General features: G+C 45.6%; 1 protein-coding gene across 1 annotated transcript in view; it reads right to left on the minus strand.

The window, feature by feature from the left end:
- RBPJ (recombination signal binding protein for immunoglobulin kappa J region) overlaps positions 1-19982 on the minus strand; it is a 310932-nt gene that overhangs the window by 130537 nt on the left and 160413 nt on the right. The window contains exons 5-8 of the mRNA XM_086964005.1: positions 17189-17363; positions 6345-6482; positions 5578-5690; positions 682-822 (exon numbers count right to left, since the gene is read on the minus strand). Coding sequence (XP_086820131.1) covers positions 682-822; positions 5578-5690; positions 6345-6482; positions 17189-17363 — 567 coding nt within the window. The remainder of the gene's footprint in view (positions 1-681; positions 823-5577; positions 5691-6344; positions 6483-17188; positions 17364-19982) is intronic.

Below are 19982 nucleotides of genomic sequence, written 5' to 3' on the forward strand. Positions count from 1 at the left end.
CACTCCAGTTTTTCTTTAGGATCTTTTACTTGAGGATGTCCAGCTTCATCACAGAAAAGGGACTGAGTAACTGGCAGTATGGACATTTCTATAGAGACTGGTAGTATTTCACAATTTTTTTGTTCTAGTTTCTGTGTAGCAGAGGCCTTGTTACTTCCATGAAGTAATACCTGAAGCAAAAAATAAAGCCTGGGCTGGAGGTTTTCCGTAGTGGTGGTGGTTTGTGCCAGTGAGAGGTCACGCAGTAAAGGGAAAAAGAAGAGGTTTACTCAACCTATACCTTTCCAACCCTCCCCCCTTCAATAGCCAGCAAGGGTCCCTCAGAAGATTCCCATCTTCTACAGGACCGCCTCGATGTATGAAACAGTGCACACATTTAAAGGATCATTTGATGTTATAATTCAGATCCTCCTCTGTCGCGTGGAAGAAGACACCCAAGACACCAGTGGTAAATAATCCTGCCCACACAGAAAAATGCCCAGTAATATCTCAGTGCCCCAAGGAAAGGCCTTACATTCATTTATGTGCATTTGCTAAAATGGAAAACCGTAGTCTTTCTTGTAGAATGTCATGGCAAAGCACTCAACTAATTCATTAAACCCAAGTTCAATATGTTTGACGTCCTTCAAACTGCTTTTTCAAAACACAGTATAGTAAGTTCAAAATTACAAGTAAACTCACTTGGAACTGGATTATTCTCTCCTGGGAAAGGCACAAGTACATTCTTTCAGTATCTTTAAGATAGAATGCACATTTATGGAGCTGCGACACAGGATCATCTGCATCAAGCAAAGCGGTCTGCTTGTCCACCTTTCGAATTATCTAACAAAAGTAAGCACACTAGCAATATTAGTACAATGAAGGCAACATTTTCATTTAACTTCATTATTAGCATGCTAAACAAGTAGATACCCCCTTGCCTTTCATTATCCCATCCATTAGGCTAGATATGGAAACTTTTTCATGCTCTTCCACATTAGTAGAGGGGAGTGGCTCCACATATCAATGCCGGAAGAGATGTCACCAGAGCCATAGAGCCCCTTATAATGCCTTCCACCATATAATAGCTCCACTTCCCCCAACGTACAGATGTCAACTTCAGTTCCCCAATCATTTTGTCCATGCCATTGAGGTGGGAATGATGAGAACAGTATGATGTAAGTTGAGGTGCAGTGGAATAAACTACTTGGAACCCATATCAAAAACTGCCCATTTTCATCCTTCAGGACACAAAGGAGGATGGGATTTGTGAAGAATCTGCAGGCAGAAAGATTATCAACCAGAAAGATCGCTGCCAAATGCAAGTACAGTGTTGGCTCCTCCGTTCAGGCAAAGGAGCGTCACCCGCAGGAAGGAAAAATAAAATGATAATAACACAATGTTATTATCATTTTCTTTTCAGTACTGAGCCGGGACGTGGCTGTGCTATCCTGACAGACAGCAGCAGGAAGCAGGGAGGAGTGGTGAGTACCATAAGTGTGCATGACGGTTTGGTCGCCCGTTATAGGACTCAGGGGAGATGGGGGTCTATCAGGGGAGATGGGGGTCTATGTGCTTCCGGAAGCCAGGAACAGGAAAGGCGGATGCCGTACATAGGAAAGTGATCTTTTCTTTTTAACCCTTCTTGGCCGATCCAGCACAATACAGATAACTTCGGCCCCCTTAGGGCAAATCTTACTCAGAATCAGAGGAATCAAATATTGTCGAAGGAAATGCGTAGTGAAGAGGAAAATCCCACTTCAACCAAAACATGTCCCCTAAAGCTCCTGGCATCAGATACTTGAGAACATCGAACTGTAAGCAATGCGTGTTGGTGGGAGTGCCAAAAACATACGCCTGAGGCTTCCTGACAGAGGAGCTGAGACTGTACTCCTCCCAGTTTATTGATATACCACATGTGGTCACCAGATGTGCCATGTCCCAGACAGCAAAAGCCGGAAGATGCTCCTACAGGATTGGTAGACCTCCTAAACATTTGAAAGCTGAAGACTCATGGGTGTGCTGAGGGCATGCCACCATGGCTACTACAGGAATAGAAGTCTTACGCACATACAGACAGAAAACTTTGTGTAACATATAGTCAACATATTTGAGTGCAACAAGATGGTTGAACCAGGAATGAAACCTCTGCGTGGTCCTGGAAAGCCTATGGAATTGTCTTGCTGCTTAACCAGCATGATGAAGGAAGAACTACCTGACTACAGAAAGAGCTGTACTGCCAGGATGGGTGGCCTAATCCAAGGGAAATGGGCTGAGGACCATCGGTCTGAAAGGACCTGTGTGGGTAAATTGCTACAGATGTAGATGCCCTCGACCATCACATTTGCCGCAGCACAGTGCACAGGAAAAAGTAGGAGAAACCCGGGTCAAGGATCTCTCCCATCATCTGAAAACACATAATTCTTGTGACTTATGAGGAGTGGCTATTCCTACCTCTTTTGCTGCTCCAGAGGCCTTCATTCCCAACTTGGGCCCATTTAAGAGCCAGTGGTGCAGGTAGCATTTAGGAACGTTAGAGACAGACTGCCTGCCATAAACACTTTCTTGCCCAAATCCCCTATCTTCTTTTAATCCCTATTCACTGGGGCTGCGGGAAAAGCTCTGGGGGAGAACTTAAATAACAGGCAGCCTGGACCACAAAGCTCTTCAGGGAAAGGTGCATAGACAGGAATGGAAGGAAGTGTCCAGTGGGGCAGGCCAGTATCTTCTAGTCACTGTCCTGTTCACAGCTGTAGAAGTACTCAGTCTCTCTCAAGCAGTTAAACACTGGCTCTAAAAGGGCATCATTGAATAACAAAAGTAGTTCTGCTGCTAGAATGTTGGATCGTGTCTCCACCAAGGGAAGAGGAAGCTCCAATACCTCGTCCGCATTCTTGACCACTGCATGGTGGGAAACTAACTCCGGATGAGGCAGTCCTGAAGGGCTCAACATCTTGAATTCTAGGGAGGTATATAGTCCACTAGCATCACTCAGATCTTTATAAATATTTGTGTCCCCAGTAAAGATTGTGGGGCTCGTCATCTATCCTTTGAGCATCCCAGAAAATCTGAATTGCTGCCAAAGAGTTATTCAGAGCTGAGTGGTTGCGGCTTTGAGGATGGTGCAACTATTGGTGGTGCTGAAGGAGGAACCGGCGTCAGGAGTGGAACTGGGAAGAAGGAATTGTTGCCAAGAGCAGCATCGGTGATAGCAAAGGGAGTGTTTAATTTATGAAGAGGTGAATGGCAGTAAGAGAAGCCCCACTGGCACAAGTCTATGTGGCATTCCTACGAGTCCCATGAAGCCCGAAAACACTCCAGGAGGGATCACTGGTTTCCCGGTCACCTCACACATGTCATTCAAGATGAACGCCTGATCTGTCCCTGAAGTAGGAGACTCTGGGTAGGGTGAATAAGGAGTAGGTTGCAGTAGAGGCAATGGCACCAGGCCTGAATCGGTTTGCACTACTAGCTCAGAAAGAGGGATAGCGGAACTAGTTCTGGCTCTGACAATGACTTGGTTTAGGTTGGAGAGATCTATTTTTCACATTTGTCTCTATTCTGTCTCCGTCTGTTTCTGTCGTCTTTTCCTGGACTTTAGGGTTGTTCCCTGGTGACTGGAGCAAGGCCAGGATAATCGTTTGCCCGGGTGAGTCCTGGCCATGAAAAGCTTAGCCTCCCACTCCTGTATGGCCATAGGATATATACATTGGTCGGCTCACAAGAGCTGGAGTCATGATTAAGGCAAAGGCTGCAAATGCACCAAAGTCAGATGCTGTACGGGTCAATGGTCGTCATATGACCCTCAGTCTCTGTATGGTATAAACCCGGAGCACGGGGGGTGGGCGAGGAGGCTTATTTCTGCACTACACCATTTAAGTTTGAGATGTGTAAACTCTAAAGAACTGCCAACAGGACTGTCAAAAGAGTGCTCAAGATCTGCATCGAAGGCGCAGAAAAATGGGAAATTACATCTTCATGACAGGGTGGGATCTTTAAGAACCTTGTGACATCACTTCTGGCAATATGGAGATGGCGTTTAAGAGCTATGGAAAAGTTTCTGGCTACAGTCTAGCACCTGAGATAGTAAAAAATCTGGGGAATATACATGAAGAGGTTTCCAGCAAAATGTTTCTGCGAATAGTTTTCCACTGTGCAACAACATGCACTTTTACTTTTTTTTTATCATATTATGATACACATTAGGCAGGCGAGTCCAAAGGAAATGATGATCTTGGCTGCTAATAATGCTCTTCTCTACTTTAGCAGTGAGATGGCCCCATGCAAATCACTCCATTTTTCAATTTGTTTGTAGCCACGTTTTAAAATTGTTATCTTTCTTAGAAGACTTTTTTTTTTACATACATAACCCTATTTTTAGTCTACATTTTTCCCATTAGTTTATGTAGCCTAGAACGTTTTTTACAGGGTAACAAGATGTGTATATTTTCGGCAATGTTCATATTTTAAAACAAAACTATTACTCTTCCATTTTATATCTAATGCTGATTAGAAAGTTTATTGATGTTGAGTTAAGAGCACTTAGTCCTGAATATATTTTCTTAGTGTCAGTGGGCACTTGAAGCTATACTAGTTATTTCTTGTGGATAAGGCCTTGGGCAGGGATCCCGGTGTGATGAAATTTATAAGCATTAAAGCCATATGGGAAGTTATGTTACTTGATTTTTGTATAGTGCCTAATCGCTGCCAAGTCTCTAAGCGCTTTTGAGAGAGTTGCCAAAGGTGGTGGGTGAATGTGTGGCAGCACAGGGAAGGTAAGTTAAACAGTATCCAAAACCTTCCTGAACAGGATTGTTTTAAGCTGTTTCTAAAGGGGAGAAGTGCAGGTTCCTTGCGAAGGTAATCGGGCAGTTGGTTCCATAGTTGAGGGAGTACGACGGTCCTGTTCACTCTAAAACCACCAGTTGTTCTAAGCTTGCACTGAGAGTACAAAGTATGTCCCACACCAAACACCATATATGTGAAGTGGAAGAGTTTGAAAGACAACCAGAAGTGAAGATTGTGGCTAGTGGCAGCTTATATTTACTTTTAGGGTGCAGTATCTCCGCCCAACGGTGATGCCTATTGACTACCATGTGCAAGTTAAGTCCTGTGACCTATGCTAAAAATATTCCTCTGCGTTTTTTTCCAATTAATGTTTGCAAACATTAACTGTTTTGAGTTTTCAATAAGGATTGTGAAAATCCGAACTAGTTAAGTGTAAGAATGATTGCAATCACTTTCAGCAAACAGGACACTGCGTATCTTTTTGTATAAATGTTGAATGCGAGTTGGAGAACGGCTGCCTGCCAACACAGAAACATCAACATTTCATTTCCATGTCTTTCTCCCTCTTGCCCCTTTGACTCCAGGGACTGTATGATCTAATTAAGGACAATGTAGCGGTCTAGTGAAATATACTCGCCAGCCTTCAGAATGCATTCCTGGATGACAAATAATATCACATCAAACTATTACAAGCAGCAACCTAATTATCTAATACACAGTATTGAATATTACACATATAATACCCTAGATATATCAACAAGGTTGTGCTTTTAAACATCTAAACAAGCCAAGGAATCAATTGATTCATACCAGTCTTGGAAGTGCCATGCCCGTAACTGAACACACAAGTTTGACAGTCTGCCCATAGTGGATATAGCCATCTCGAACTGTGAATTCCTCTCCTTCCGATTCTTCATCATCCACTGCAAAAAAAAGATCAGAGTAAACACAAGATCTCACATCAGCAGTAATTAACTGCTTATTATAAGGCAAAAGCATATAATCCATATATTGAGCATTTGAATGACTAAGCTCGTCTTTTGAAAAGCTCATCCATCTCCCCTAGTCACTTTGATACCAAAGACTTTAGAATTTCGGAAACATTATATTGAAACTAGATAGCAACAGCAGATATCCTCTTATTCAGTGACTATTTTGACTAGGGGCAGAAAGATATGCTTTGATGGGAATTATAATTAACTTAAGAGTATAAGAAATGTGAAGTGGAGTGCATCCTGATTCCTTCACTTGCAAGAGGAATTTTGGTACCAGAACATAAAACATTTATGAAGACAACACCCCACCTTCCATCTCAAAGTACAGAATATGAGTTCCCCAGTCCACTGTTTTGCTTATTCATTAATTCTGCTATTCACCTAGTAGCAAACTAAGCTTCTTTGATAAATTTGGGTGTTCCATAAAACACAATGTGGCCCTCAATTTACAAACCACAATGTGGTCCAATGGGAGCTGCACAGTGCTATTTTACCACTACAGCACTCATCAGTAAAAAAATAACACCAAATGGGGAGCACTAGTCTTTAAAACTAAATAAGGCAGCATTTATGCATACTTACAGAGATGAATATAAAACGCGCCCCACTGCTGTGAACTTGCATGAAAGTTTCCTCCTTCCACATGCAGGTATCTCGTGCTAACAGTTTGGGATCGAAGCCTATTGAACAGTGCAACTTTTGTCCCTGAAGCAATACATACTGCAGAAAAAGAAAATGTTAATCTAAGAGTCTAAGAATGTGAAAAAAACAACAATCAGTCATTTTTGAATATCAAACAAAATGAGGGTCACAGAATAACAATCTATATTTCTGTTTTCAGAACTCCTTGTTACATGGATAAAAAGCCCATTAGGCCGCCTTGAATACTGCATAAGCTAATCACTCCCCAGCTCTTGGAGTATTCATTGAAGGCCTAATTCACAAAGCTTATTTGCCATTAAATATTCTGACATATTCCTGCAAGAGTCACACTAATTTGTCTCCAAATTACAAATCGGAACAAGAAAAAAAGCGATGAATCATATTTCAGGCCTCTTCTCGGATTGACGTCATTTCTTTGTAGCAGGTGTGGTCAAACTAAAAAGTATCAGAGGGCTTCTGAATAACGACTTTTGTTTTCAATATTTAAAATTTAGCTTCAAATTTAAGTCAGATTCAAATTCGAAGTACTCATCCCTATCAGTTATCAGGTCCCTGACAACCAGGTACCCAGTGCAAGTGCTTCTTCCCTAAACAAACTCCCAATTGGTACTTCTGCACCCTTTAAGTCCCTAGTAAATGGTACTCTTGGTACCTAGGGTCAGAGAGCTGAATAGGGCCCCCCTCACTGGGAATATGCCACTGCCACTGTCCTTGCAGCCTGTATGCCCCAGTGAGGGACAAAACACCACAAGTCGACATGGCGCCCTGTCTGGGTGCCATGCCAGCAAGCACTGTTCGGCAGCATAGGTAAATCACCCCTCTATCAGGTCTCACAGCCCTAAGGCATAGTGCACTATTGTACTGTATTGTATTGTAATTGCATTTATATAGCGCTTACTACCACTGACGAGGCGTCAAAGTGCTTTTTCGGCAAGTAGCACGCTACTCCAGAACCCACAAAGGATTAGTGGTGAATTAATAAAGTGAAATATGGAAGTGATGTAAGCGGAGGATATGTTAGTCTGTTATTTGGATTGAAAAAGAATTGTGCTGGGATAGAAGAGGGAAGGGTCTAGAGAAAAAATTCTGCTCTACTTTCTTGGAGTAGGAGGGGGTTTGGGATGAGTAAAGGGATGGTGGAGCGGGAAGAGTCAGAGGGAAGGGTTTAGAAAGGCTTGTTAGGGAGATCTGAATAGTAAAAGAGCTATAAGGTGATGCAAGGAGGAACAGATTAGGGAAGAGTCCAGAAAGAGTTATGTTGGAGGATCATAGAAGGGGTATGGGCTTTGGGATACATGAGACAGTGGAGGTAGGAGATGTACTGGTAGAGGTATAGGGTGAGAAATAGGGTAGTACATTGGAAAGAGTAGTAGAATGAGGTTTGAGATGAGTAAGAGTTGAGGTAGAGGATATACTGAAAGTGGTATAGGGTGAGAAATAGGGTAGTGCACTGGATATGCTGAATTAGAAGCAAAGTAATACATATATAGATACATAAGTACATGAAAGGTATATAAATGCATAAGGAAGGTGATATATGTATTTCACAGATGGGGAGAAGGTGTGTTGCAGAGTTTTTATAGTAATAAAGGTTGATCTTGCTAGTTTGTCCACTTGAGCATTCATTGATGGCTTGGAGTCCATGGTCATTCCGAGGTTTCTTACTTTCTTCAATACTTTAGGGCGTGTTCCCAGGTGATGAGGCCAGGCGGTGAGTGGGTCATCATTTTTACAGCTGTCACACATGAGTTTTTCTGTTTTGGAAGCATTCAATTTGAGACGGCTATACTACAGGTGAGACTAGCAAAAAAATGGTCAGGAGTTCTGCCCACTTAACCCTCCCATACCTGAGCAGGAGACATCCTAGGATGAAAAAATAGCAACAAAGGGTACCGAAGGGATTGATCCAAATTTAATTCTCAAACAAGAAACAATTAATTCTCTTGTGAAACAGAAATTAAACATGAAAGAATTACATATATAAATTGGCCAGTGCTTGAAGAGGGAAGCTTCAAAGGCATGCTGCCTTAGTAATGTGACCCCCAGCCTCTGCTGCTAGCAGCAGATAGCAGCCCCTGCATTACACCCCCACTTTGAACAGGAAGATCGGTGGGAACTTTTAAATAGATAGGTGTGCCCACCTTTGCCAACCTCACCCCTGAGGTGGGGGAAGCGAGGTGAAGCACAAATTTCAGTCCCCACCATCTTGAGCATGGGGGGCCCCTCCAATAAGGACTAGGTCCATGCCCCCTCGCACAGCAGGGTGGCATAATAGAGGGTGTAGTCGCCACATGAATGGTGCCCATTGGCCCTACCTGCTACTCCCCTAAAACACCTCCTCATTTTACTATTTAGGTGGCTCCCCCAGACTTGGACCTCAGATCTGTGGTGACCTAAGATGAGAGAAGACACCCTGCAACAGAACACAGAAGACAACTGCCTTGGCCCCCAACCCTGCCGGTCTGTATCCAGCTTCGATGACTCTGTGACCTGTCTTGCAACAGCAACCTCCAAAACCCCTGGGAGGTCTGTTGCCTTCAATAAAGACTCCTATCTCTAGAGGTCAGCAGACCTGTTCAGAAGAAACTGACTCTAAAGACTCCGGATCCAGGTGGATTCTTGTCCCCAGCCCACTCTGCACCAGACACTGAAGGTCCGACTCCGAGTGGCTCAACTGTGCAGTGAAGTCTCCTCAGAATTCCTGATCTTGTGTCCAGTGTTGGCTAACCTCTCCTGCCCTCCACAATGGCGCCTGCAGTGTTTCTCCAGAGCCCCCCCCCCCGATCGCAACTGGCTCCCGGTAAGAAGATTCTGACGTCCAAAGAAACTCCTGCACCCGAAGCCCCTGGGCCTATGTGAGCTGAACCAATGGTGCCTCTTCGACCCCTACATCCCAACTAACCTCTGCTGTCATCGGTCTTCCTCTATCAACCTCCCGTGCCACACCTGCAGGCTCTTTGTCAAAAGGAGAATCCTTATTGAAAAGCTTTGGGCGCCCGACATAGAATTTGTACCCTGCACCCAGCCACCCCTGTGCTGCTGGTGGTGTATGTTTGGTGCTGCTGTGTGATCCCCTTCCCCCCGGTACTTAACCTATCCCTCAAAGCTTGGCCCCTGCAACCGATCTACTTACCTGCATCCATTGCGGCTCCAGGCACCCCTTGTCTCCATTGGAAAGCATTGGGAAGACCTCTGAATTTGACCTCTGCACCCGGACGCCTCTGTGTCATTAAGGTGCAATTTGGATACTTACTTGACGCCCTAGCCCTTGTTGACTTTTGTCCCGAAGACTGGGATTGTAAGTTAAATACTTCCCTGTTTAACCACAATATTGTTGTCTGCATAGGATAACACTGAACTGTGCGAAGAGGTTTTTAAGTGTCGAGTTTTCAAAGTGAACTGTATTTTTAATTAAAAACGTACGTACATGATTAAGAAGACCTGGGTCTTAAAATAAAATACAATGTATAATTTTACAAAATTGGTCTGGATCTCCTTCTTGAGTCGTGTATCTATTATTGATAAGTCCGCTCGTCCACACTACCACTAATAGAGCACCTTGGGTGTTGCATTGAGGCATGTACACTGGGGTAAACCATGGACTCTGTTACAGTGCAACTATGCTTAGGGTTTGACTTTTCTGTTTAAAACTATAACTGATTAAACAATACTGATGCAAATAATTTGCTTTTCAGTATAAACCATAATACTCCAGATTTTTCTGCACTTTCACTGCTTAGGTGCCCTCTGTTGTCAAAGCAGTGTAAGTGTGGCCTCTACCTTCTAATTATTTTTCTATGAAAGATTAACTTGCTATCACCCAGTCGGACCATGGTACGCTGCGTAAAATGTGTTATTGACCATCAGCAATGTTCGTGGACCCCCTGTATAAACCTGCACCTAATTCCACTCCCGTTTTTGGAGCATGGCCCACATGTAGTAGCTTCAGCGCACTGTCCACTACAAGTTGCTTTGTAAAGGCCAGTACATTTTTGACAATGTCTTTCTTAATAAAGCATACACTCTTGTTCTTAGTTTTTACATAGTGATAATCTGGGGCCAAAAGGGGGCCAAGTTCTAGCCTTGCTGAAATTGGGCTGTCTACTGCAAAAACATTACCACAGAAAGTCTGTGAGTTACAGTATGAGTGGTATACACAGCAGCTAAGATACATGAAAAGGCAGCCACCGCTATGTGTTTCCAAGTAGGTGACACAGGCACTACAATTTTAGAATAAAATGGTGCATGGTCCCTAGCGACCCTTGACCCTGTTATCAGGCAGGTCGCTCCCCTCGCCACACAGTACCACCTGTGTGACGCTGCCCGGAGCCCTCTGCTGCCGCTCGTGCAAGTTCGTGCCTTGTATAGGCTTCTTTGTTTCTGCTTTTCCCTGTTGCTCTTATTGTCTCTTTCCCCTGTTGCATTTTATTGTATCTGTGTCCCTGTTGTATTTTACTGTATCTGTGGTATTGTACTGTATGTCACTTATTCTGCTGTGACTGTTTTTCCCCGTTTTGTGCCCTTCTTGCCTTCTATGCCCCCTGCCCGCTATACCCCCTCAACGTCCTTCCCTACTGCTCTCTAATTCGCCACCCCGCTCCCACCTCCCAGCTGCTCATCCCTCAACCCTCCCCTCATATCGCGGCCGCTGCAGGGCCGCGCAGTGGGCGCAAAGGCGAGCATAAGGCAAACCCATCTGCACCCGTTCGTGCCCAGCACCAGAACCCCTGGCCCCTGTGAACGCCACGACGACAGTCTCCACTACAATGCCAACACCCTCCTCGCACTCAACACCGGACGAGCACACACCTGCTTCCCGGCCGTACCGAAGTGCACCCATAGACCCTTCTCCTGCTGTACTTACAGCTTTACCAGCATCCGATTCGCCATGCCATCCAGCGCGAAAGAACGCAACCACCTAAGATCCACCCGCTCCGCCCACAAACACGCCATTGAACTCTGGGACCTACTCAACTCTACCTCCCCAGACGTCGCCTTCCTGACGGAGACCTTGATGAACCCCAGCTCGGTAACCACCTCGGCAACCGACATGGTCATAGCCATACCGGACGTCTACAAGATCACCCGCAGGGACAGCACCAACGGAACAGGAGGAGGAATCACCATCGTCCACAGGAACACTCTCAGAGTCTCGACCAGCACCGCCGACACCCGCACTTCCAGATCCACACCGATCCCAACACCAACCTCAGAGTAGCCCTCGTCTACAAACCCCCCCGGATCCTGACCACAGTTCAGCGACTCCATCGCCAACTTAGTTAGTACACACGCCCTCGCCTCCACAGACTACATCCTCCTGGGGGACCTGAACTTCCACCTCGAGAACAACGATGACTTCAACTCCACCACCCTGCTCGACAACCTTGCCAACCTCGGACTCAGACAGCTCGTCACAACACCCACCCACTCCACCGGCCACATGCTTGACCCCATCTGCTCCGCAAGGCCCCACGTCTCCTTCAGCTACACCATCGAACTCCATTGGACCAACCATCGCTGCATCCACTTCACCTTCCAAAAACCCCCACACACCACCACTTCCAACAGATCAAACCACCGCTGCTGGAGCAAAGTCACGGAAGACCAGCTGACAACCACCCTCGCCCAGAGACCACCCGCCCACCAACCTCACCGACCCTGCCGAATGCAACCTCAGACAATGGATCGACGACTGCGTAAACACCCTCGCCCCAATCAAGAAGCCATCCAAGAGACACACCAGCAAGAAAGCCAGCTGGTTCACTGAGGACCTCCAGGCCTCCAAACAAACGTGCGGAAAACTAGAGAAGAAATGGCACCAAGACCCAACACCGGACAGCTACACAGCCCACAAGAACGCCACCAGCAAACACCACCATCTCATCAGATCTGCCAAAAGAGCCTCCTTCAAAGACCGCCTAGAGAACAATGCACACAACAGCAAGGAGCTCTTCAACATTGTGAAGGAACCCTCCAACCCCAGATCCAACACCAACGACATCCCACCTTCGCAAGACCTGTGCGACTCCCTTCACACCTTCTTCCATCGCAAGATCACAGACATCCACAACAGCTTCAACATCATGACCACACCCGACAACCACTGAGACCACTGTTCCCACGACCACCATCCGCACCGATCGCCTGCTCTCCTGGACCAACATAAGGGACCACAACACCATCAAGACCATCCACTCCGGATCTCCGTCAGACCCATGCCCACATCCCATCTTCAACAAGGCCAGCACCACCATTGCACCCCATCTCCGAAAAACCATCAACATCTCCTTCAAAACAGCAACCTTCCCGGAGAGCTGGAAGCACGCTAGATCAACGCCCTATCAAAAAACCTAAGGCGGACCCTGAGGACCTCAAGAACTTCCGGCCCATCTCCCTGTTCCTGTTCCCGGCGAAGGTCATCGAGAAGACCGTCAACAAACAAGTGACACGGTACCTCAAAGAGAACATCATACTGGACCCGTCCCAGTCTGGGTTTCGGAGCAACCACAGCACCGAAACCACCCTCATCGCAGTGACCGACAACAGCAGGACTCTGCTGGACAACGGCAAAACTGTGGCCCTCATCCTCCTGGACAAGGTCTGCCAATGCACCCTACGCGCACGCCTCCACGAAGCCAGGATCCGTGACAAGGCTCTTGACTGGACCACATCCTTCCTCTCCAGCAGAACCCAGAACGTCCGCCTACCCCTTTCCACTCCGAAGCCATGGAAATCATCTGCAGCGTACCCCAGGGCTCATCCCTCAACCAGACGTTGTTCAACATCTACGTGACACCGCTAGCCCACGTTGCCCGACTACATGAGCTCAACGTCATCTCCTACTCCGACGACACCCCGCTGATCCTATCCCTCACCTCGCCAAAACCAACCCCCACGAAGGTATGAAAGCCGGCGCCGATTGGATGAAAAACAGCCACCGTCTAAAGCTTAACTCGGACAAGAGAGAAGTCCTCATCCTCGGCTCCACCCCGTCGGCCTGGGACGACTCCTGGTGTCTGGCCGCACTGGGAACAGCACCAACACCCACCGACCACACATGCAACCTGGGATTCATCCTCAACCCCACTCTCCATGACAAAGCAGGTCAACGCCCTATCGTCCTCATGCTTCAACACCCTTCGCATGCTCCGCAAGATCTACAGGTGGTTCCCCACCGAAACGAGAAGAACGGTCACCCAGGCCCTCGTCAGCAGCAGGCTGAACTACGGAAACGCCCTCTACACAGGAGTCTCGGTCAAACTCCTGAAACATCTACATTGGACTCCGAACGCCTCTGCACGCCTGATCCTCGACATCCCCCGCCGCAGCCACGTACCACCCCACCCGGAAACCTCCATTGTCTGCCCGTCAACAAGAGAATAACCTTCAAACTCCTCACCCACGCACACAAGGCACTCCACAGCACCGGACCAGCCTACCGCAACAGACGACTCACCATCTACACCTCCAACCGCCAGCTTCGCTCACCTCGCCCTCACCACCGTCCCCCGCATCCGAAGAGCAACCTCTAGCGGCAGATCATTCTCCCACCTTGCCACCAAGAACTGTAACACCCTCCCCATCCTCCTACGGCAGACCCAGGACCTGCTTACCTTCAGAAGGCGACTCAAGACCTGGCCATTCGAGCAGTAGTGGCTCCCCTACCCCACCCCTCGCCCCTTTAGACCCCCAAGGGTGAGTAGTGCGCTTTACAAGTGTTGTGATTCTGAGCCGGGCATTAAATTAGAACGTGTTCACGATGCCAAGTTTAACTTTCATTACCACTGTCTCCATGTCAAAATGAAGCAAGGAAATGCATGGTGCCAAAACAAGGCCTGAAACTTCACCTTACAATCAATTGTACAAGCCACGTGATCGTATTTAATGAAATCATCTATGCCTCTTCGTTCAGCTAGGACAAAAAACGCACTGAAACAAAACAGTAAACGCAGCACAGAATACAAACTTTTTTGTTTTTATTTGGAAGAGACATACATTTATTACTAAAGTGCAGCGCTGAATCTCATAGTACCACAGTACAGCATAAGTAACCCGCAAAAACAATGCCTAGTGTCTAACAGAAAGCATTTTACAGAAACTTGACAGGCAAGACAACTCTGCTTATAGTCACTGGACTATTCATGGTAGTTTTATCTGAATGCAAGAATGTAATTCCTTGCATCCTGGTTCAGGTGACATACCTTTGATATATAAAACAGGACACACAGTAGGACATAAATCATATATGCAGATGGGCGGAAAAATAAAAATGGGAGGTGACATGTTGGGTCAAACACCAGTCACTTTCTGGGTGGTGTCCATTGCCTTACGCTGGCTTTAATCTCACACTCTGGTTTACTTGACAGGTCTGCTCCACACGTTGTCCCCGCTGTGCTATGGAGTGCTGTGCACCCTCACACAGCACCAGGGTTATGGCACCATACTAGCTACAATGTCAAGCTGGGAAGATCCAGTACAAGGTTATGCATCTGATGCTGCAGTAATTTGTGAGCCATTTTTCTCTTTTTGGGTCTTTGTACAAGGCCTAGCAGGCATTGCAGTGGCTCCTCCAATAAGTGGAGGCCAGTGCTTTTGAGTACCTTCACCACAACTTGGGACCAGAGCTGCTGCTGCTCAGGGCATGCCCAAGCCAGATGCAAGAAGCCAACCGTTCAGCGTTACACATAGGACACATGCCGGCGTGATTATGGGAAATATGTCTCTGTTTTAATGGTGTGAGGTATGTGCGGTGTAAGTAGTTATAGTGGATCAACTTAAATAGTGCATTGCAGGAGACTGTATACATAAAAGTGCTGATGGCCTTCCCGGTCTGGACTTCCATTTGTATGTGCAGATCCCCCTCCCATGCCAACCGTGCCCGGTGGGGATGTGGGGAGGGGTGGTCAGGGGCCGGATGAGTCCAGCCTCATGGCTTTGTATAGGAGTGAAATCTGCCTGTGCCCGGAGCCACATGTGAGTAATACCATCCAGTGTGTGGGACAGTCGTGGGATACTGGGGTATTAGGGCCATGTAAAAAACTAGTTACTTACCTGTACACTATGGTTCTCCAGTATTTTCTTTCATAGATTCACATGCTTGTATCTTCCCCGTCGTCATGGTGGGAGTCTCACGGTAACAGAATGACTATAGCAGTATCATAGAGTAAAACACTGCATAGAAAGTCCCATAGGGGACCATAATTTTGGTTGCCAAACCTCCTCATTATTTGGACCAAAACTCAGCCAATCAGCTGTCAGCCCTGACATCACACTCCCCAGCAGAGCCATCAGACCTTAGATTTCCAGCCCCAAGTTAGAGTCAAGGATATATCTAGAGATAAGAGGTCTACCTGAGTAACAGGGAGGTGGGAGGGTTGCATGTGAATCTATGAAACATAATACTGGAGAACCATAGTGTACACATGCTTGTATAAAAATAGCAAGCAGTACTTATAGAAGATGCGTTTCTCAGGATAGAAACTCACAGACTGTGGGCTCTGCTCCTATTTTTTGTATATAAATAAACAGAATCTTAGAATAGTTTTCAAACTTTACCCAAATCATGTCTGTTGAACTAAACAGAATATCAATAAAGCAAGAGCATAACCTTGAAAGAAAAGCAAATATATACACACACACACATATATATATATATATATATATATATATATATATATATAAAATCTTTAACAATACCTCAATGAAATAGATGGCGAAGAACTGCTTGTCCCGCTGCTGCGTCATTTCGCCATGCTGTATCTAGACAATAGTGTCTAATGTAAATGTAAATGTAAATGTAAATGTACAGGAATTTATATAGCGCAAATCACCGAACGGTTTCTAAGCGCTTGCTTAGGGAACCCGTCCTGGTATTCCCCTGTGAGATAACCCCGGCAGGGTATCCGCAAGGTGAAAGCCAGTCATCCCGCCGCGAGGGGCCGTTATTCATTTTGCACATATCCTATATACAGCATATCTCGAAGAGACAGTACATGTGCTGCCTAAGCGAGACTTAACGAGAGCATGATTAGATACTTCTGCCTTATTTTGAAGGCTAAGTGGTGGCCATCCAAGGCTGTGTCTGAGAGCCAATAATATAAATACTGTACTGTATTAACCGGGGTTACTGATAAAGAACGGACTGATTTTTATATTGTCCTCTCAGGATAGATGAAAGGCTCTGTGAAATAAATTATTATCAAATATGTGATCTCAAGTTCACAAAGATTTCAGCAATGAAATTAGTCTGCTGAACTGCAGGTGTTCAACAGAAGATGGACTTTCAATCTGCTTTATATCTTGCACTGTGGGTGAAAATGTAACTAAATAGGTAATTTTTACTTACTGGCTAACAACTGCAGTCTGAAGGCCATATCTCATGATACGCAAGCAGGCAGTTTATCTGTTCATTTAACTGCTTTTCTGTCCGATGAAAATAGCTTGTTGTTTCACCAGGAGACCACTTAGTTGCTTCCATGTTTTCAGTAATTTAATTCCCAATATAATCACTTAATCACTGTATGTTCAAATTTCTAGAGCAACATACAATATTTTATCTGGCCTCCAATGGTTCCCATCTTGACTCGACTATGAACTAACTATCAATATCTTCAGAACTTCCACCAAGTGTCCCATTCTCACACGCCCATAAGGTAGGCCAAATTCAGAGCAAAATGTTTAATTTTCAACTTCTTCATTACATAGAACAAGAAAGAGATATCCTCAAAATAACTGCTGCAATTGTAAAACGTATTAATACTTACAATCTGCATTTTTCAGGGACTGTTTCTTCTTTGAAGGTTTGGAAATGACCTTTATCCGTTTGCTGAGAAAAACACCAATGTCATCACTATTACCATAGAACATTTTTACTGATAACATGAAGTGCTTTCGTTTGTCCGAGTCGGATATGTATAATGTTTTGGCTGTGCAATAGTTCTGTGTATAAAAAGAAAAGATAGGTTATGTCAGCAGTCATAAAATCTATTTGCCTAGTCACATTTTGTGTCTTGCAAAGGCCTCCCCACATCCAGTCAATTAGCCACTCTAATGTTACATCAGGTGGTTCGGTTACACGGTCTCCCAAAAATCATTCTTTCAGACAGAGAGTCGCAATTTTGGGCCTGATTATGGCAAACGTGGTGCAAGGCCCTTCAAAATTTCAGCAGCATTATACACTAATTACCATCCACAGACAGATGGTCAGACTGAACGGCTGAATCAGACTCTTAAGCAGTATTTGCGCTGCTATATGTCGCAGACACAACACAGTCATGGGTGGATCATCTATGGCTGGCAGAACTGGCATATAATATTTCCCTTCATACATCTACAGGTGTTTCCCCTTTCTTTGGAATGTACGGTTTTCATCCCCATACATTACCTATAACGTTACCTGACTGTATATTCGTAAATCCTGCCGTGCAGGATGCTTTGACTCACTTATGCCAAGTACACCTCTTAATACATCATCATTTATAACAGGTTAAACAGCAGTATAAGACTCATTATGACAAATGTCACGTGGAGGGATCCATCTATCAACCAGGGGACAGGGTATGGTTATCCACTAGACATATCATGGTTCGAAAGAAATCCCCTTTTCATCCCAGGTTTATTGGACCATATAGTGTAGTGAAACAAATCAATCTTGTGACATATAAATTAAGATTATCCAGTACAATGAAATTCCATTCCGTTTTAAACACCTCTTTGTTAAAACCGGCCCCTACGTCTCCTCCTCCTTTACTTGTTCATGGTGAATGGGAATGTGTTGTACAAGTAATTTTGGAATCCAAATGGGAGCTTCACACTTTGGTATCTTGTTTCCTGGAAGGGTTATGGCCCAGAAAATGATTCCTGGGAACCTGCAGAGGGTGTACATGATCTGCAATTGGTGTACATGATCTGCAATTGGTGCAACGCTTCCACCTCAGTTATCCTGAAAGCTCGGCCCTAGACCGCGCTTGGGAGGGGAAGCACTGTTAACGTGGCGGTGTGCAGTCAAGGGCCTGCCCCACCCTCTTTTGCTCCCCGGTGCAAGAGAACCTGGTATTTCCTTAGGTCACCAAGGGTGTTATGAACTCAAAGCCAGTTACAGAATTTATCATGTGGAAAGGCCCATTCTCCTTTCCCACGGTCTCGCTGGTGGTGGTGCTGTTCTACACGCTTGGGGTTGTAAAATGTAGTGTTTTAATCTTGGTATCACTTATCACTATGATGTCATGCGAGGGCAGGGCTCTATCTCAAGTTTACTAGCTCTCCTTTGTTTGCTGCTCCATGAGTCAGCGTCAGCACATACCTCGAGGCTCACTAGTCAGGATCTCTGCTGCAGAGAGGACATGTCTCTGTACTGGCCTCCCGGATTGGTGGCGCAGCACTTGCAGTGGCTGAATTTCGACTCTGAACGAGTCCTGCAACTCGATCCTTTACTCCGAGGCAAGGTAAGACCAGCCAGGCCTTAGCGGTAAGCGTATTTCATGACCTTTCCTCCGGGCCAGCAGGAGCATTCTGCTTGCGGCGCGGTCGATTGTTCACATTGGAGTTATATATGGCATCAGTTTAAACAATAATACGAAGTTGGGTGATTTACTTTTATGTTTGATTCTTATGGAAATAACGTGCTTGTGATTTTAACAAACGCGCACTCAAGTGAAAGCAGAACTGGGGTATTAATTACCTATTGGTGATTCGTATCAACGCACGTACGAGTGAAGAAGTACAGATGTTTTAATGGAGCACTTGTGAATTAAACAAGTGCATGTACGTGTGAAGAGGAACAGATGTGTTTTTGGCCATGCACAAGTGAAGTATGTATGTGTGTATAACTGAGGGATTTCCTTGCTTCTATTGCCGTTAGGGGTTTTAACTGGCATAAAGGATACATTTATTTATGAAGGAGTATAACTGAGGCATTTCCTTGCTTCTATTGCCATTAGGGGTTTTTAACTGGCATTAAAGGATACATTTATTTATGAAGGGGCATTACCCAGCATTTGGAGTCTGGCATGGGGGACAATGAATATGCAAGAGGCCATCATGCCTATGAGCTGCATAAAGACTTGAGCTGGCAGAGAGTGTTGTGGCTGATATTTGCGAATGAGTGTCTGCATACTGGCTATCCTTGTTGAGTTTGGATACGCCTTTGCCACCGAGGTGTTTATGGTGGCTCTCAGGTACTGCTGTATGTGGGACGGTTGCAGATGTGATTTTGTGTAGTTGATTGAGAATCCTAAGCTGTGTAACAGCTGGATTGTTTGAGACGTGTGTGCTGCGCATTGGTGGTACGATTTGGATTGTATAAGCCAATCGTCCAGGTAAGGGTACACATGGACGTGCTGCCTCCTGAGATGTGCTGCCACGGTCGCTAAGCATTTTGTAAACACTCTTGGAGCCGTGGTAACCCCGAAGGGCAAAACCTTGAATTGGTAGTGTTGACCTTCTATTGTGAACCCGAGGTATTTTCTGTGGGCTGGATGGATGGGTATGTGGAAATACGCATCTTTGAGTCCAGTGTTGGTAGGAAATCCCCCTGTTTTAGCAACAGGAGCACTTGTA

The sequence above is a fragment of the Lissotriton vulgaris genome, chromosome 3_2, assembly GCF_964263255.1.
Source record: "Lissotriton vulgaris chromosome 3_2, aLisVul1.2, whole genome shotgun sequence".
Classification (NCBI taxonomy): Eukaryota; Metazoa; Chordata; class Amphibia; order Caudata; family Salamandridae; genus Lissotriton; species Lissotriton vulgaris.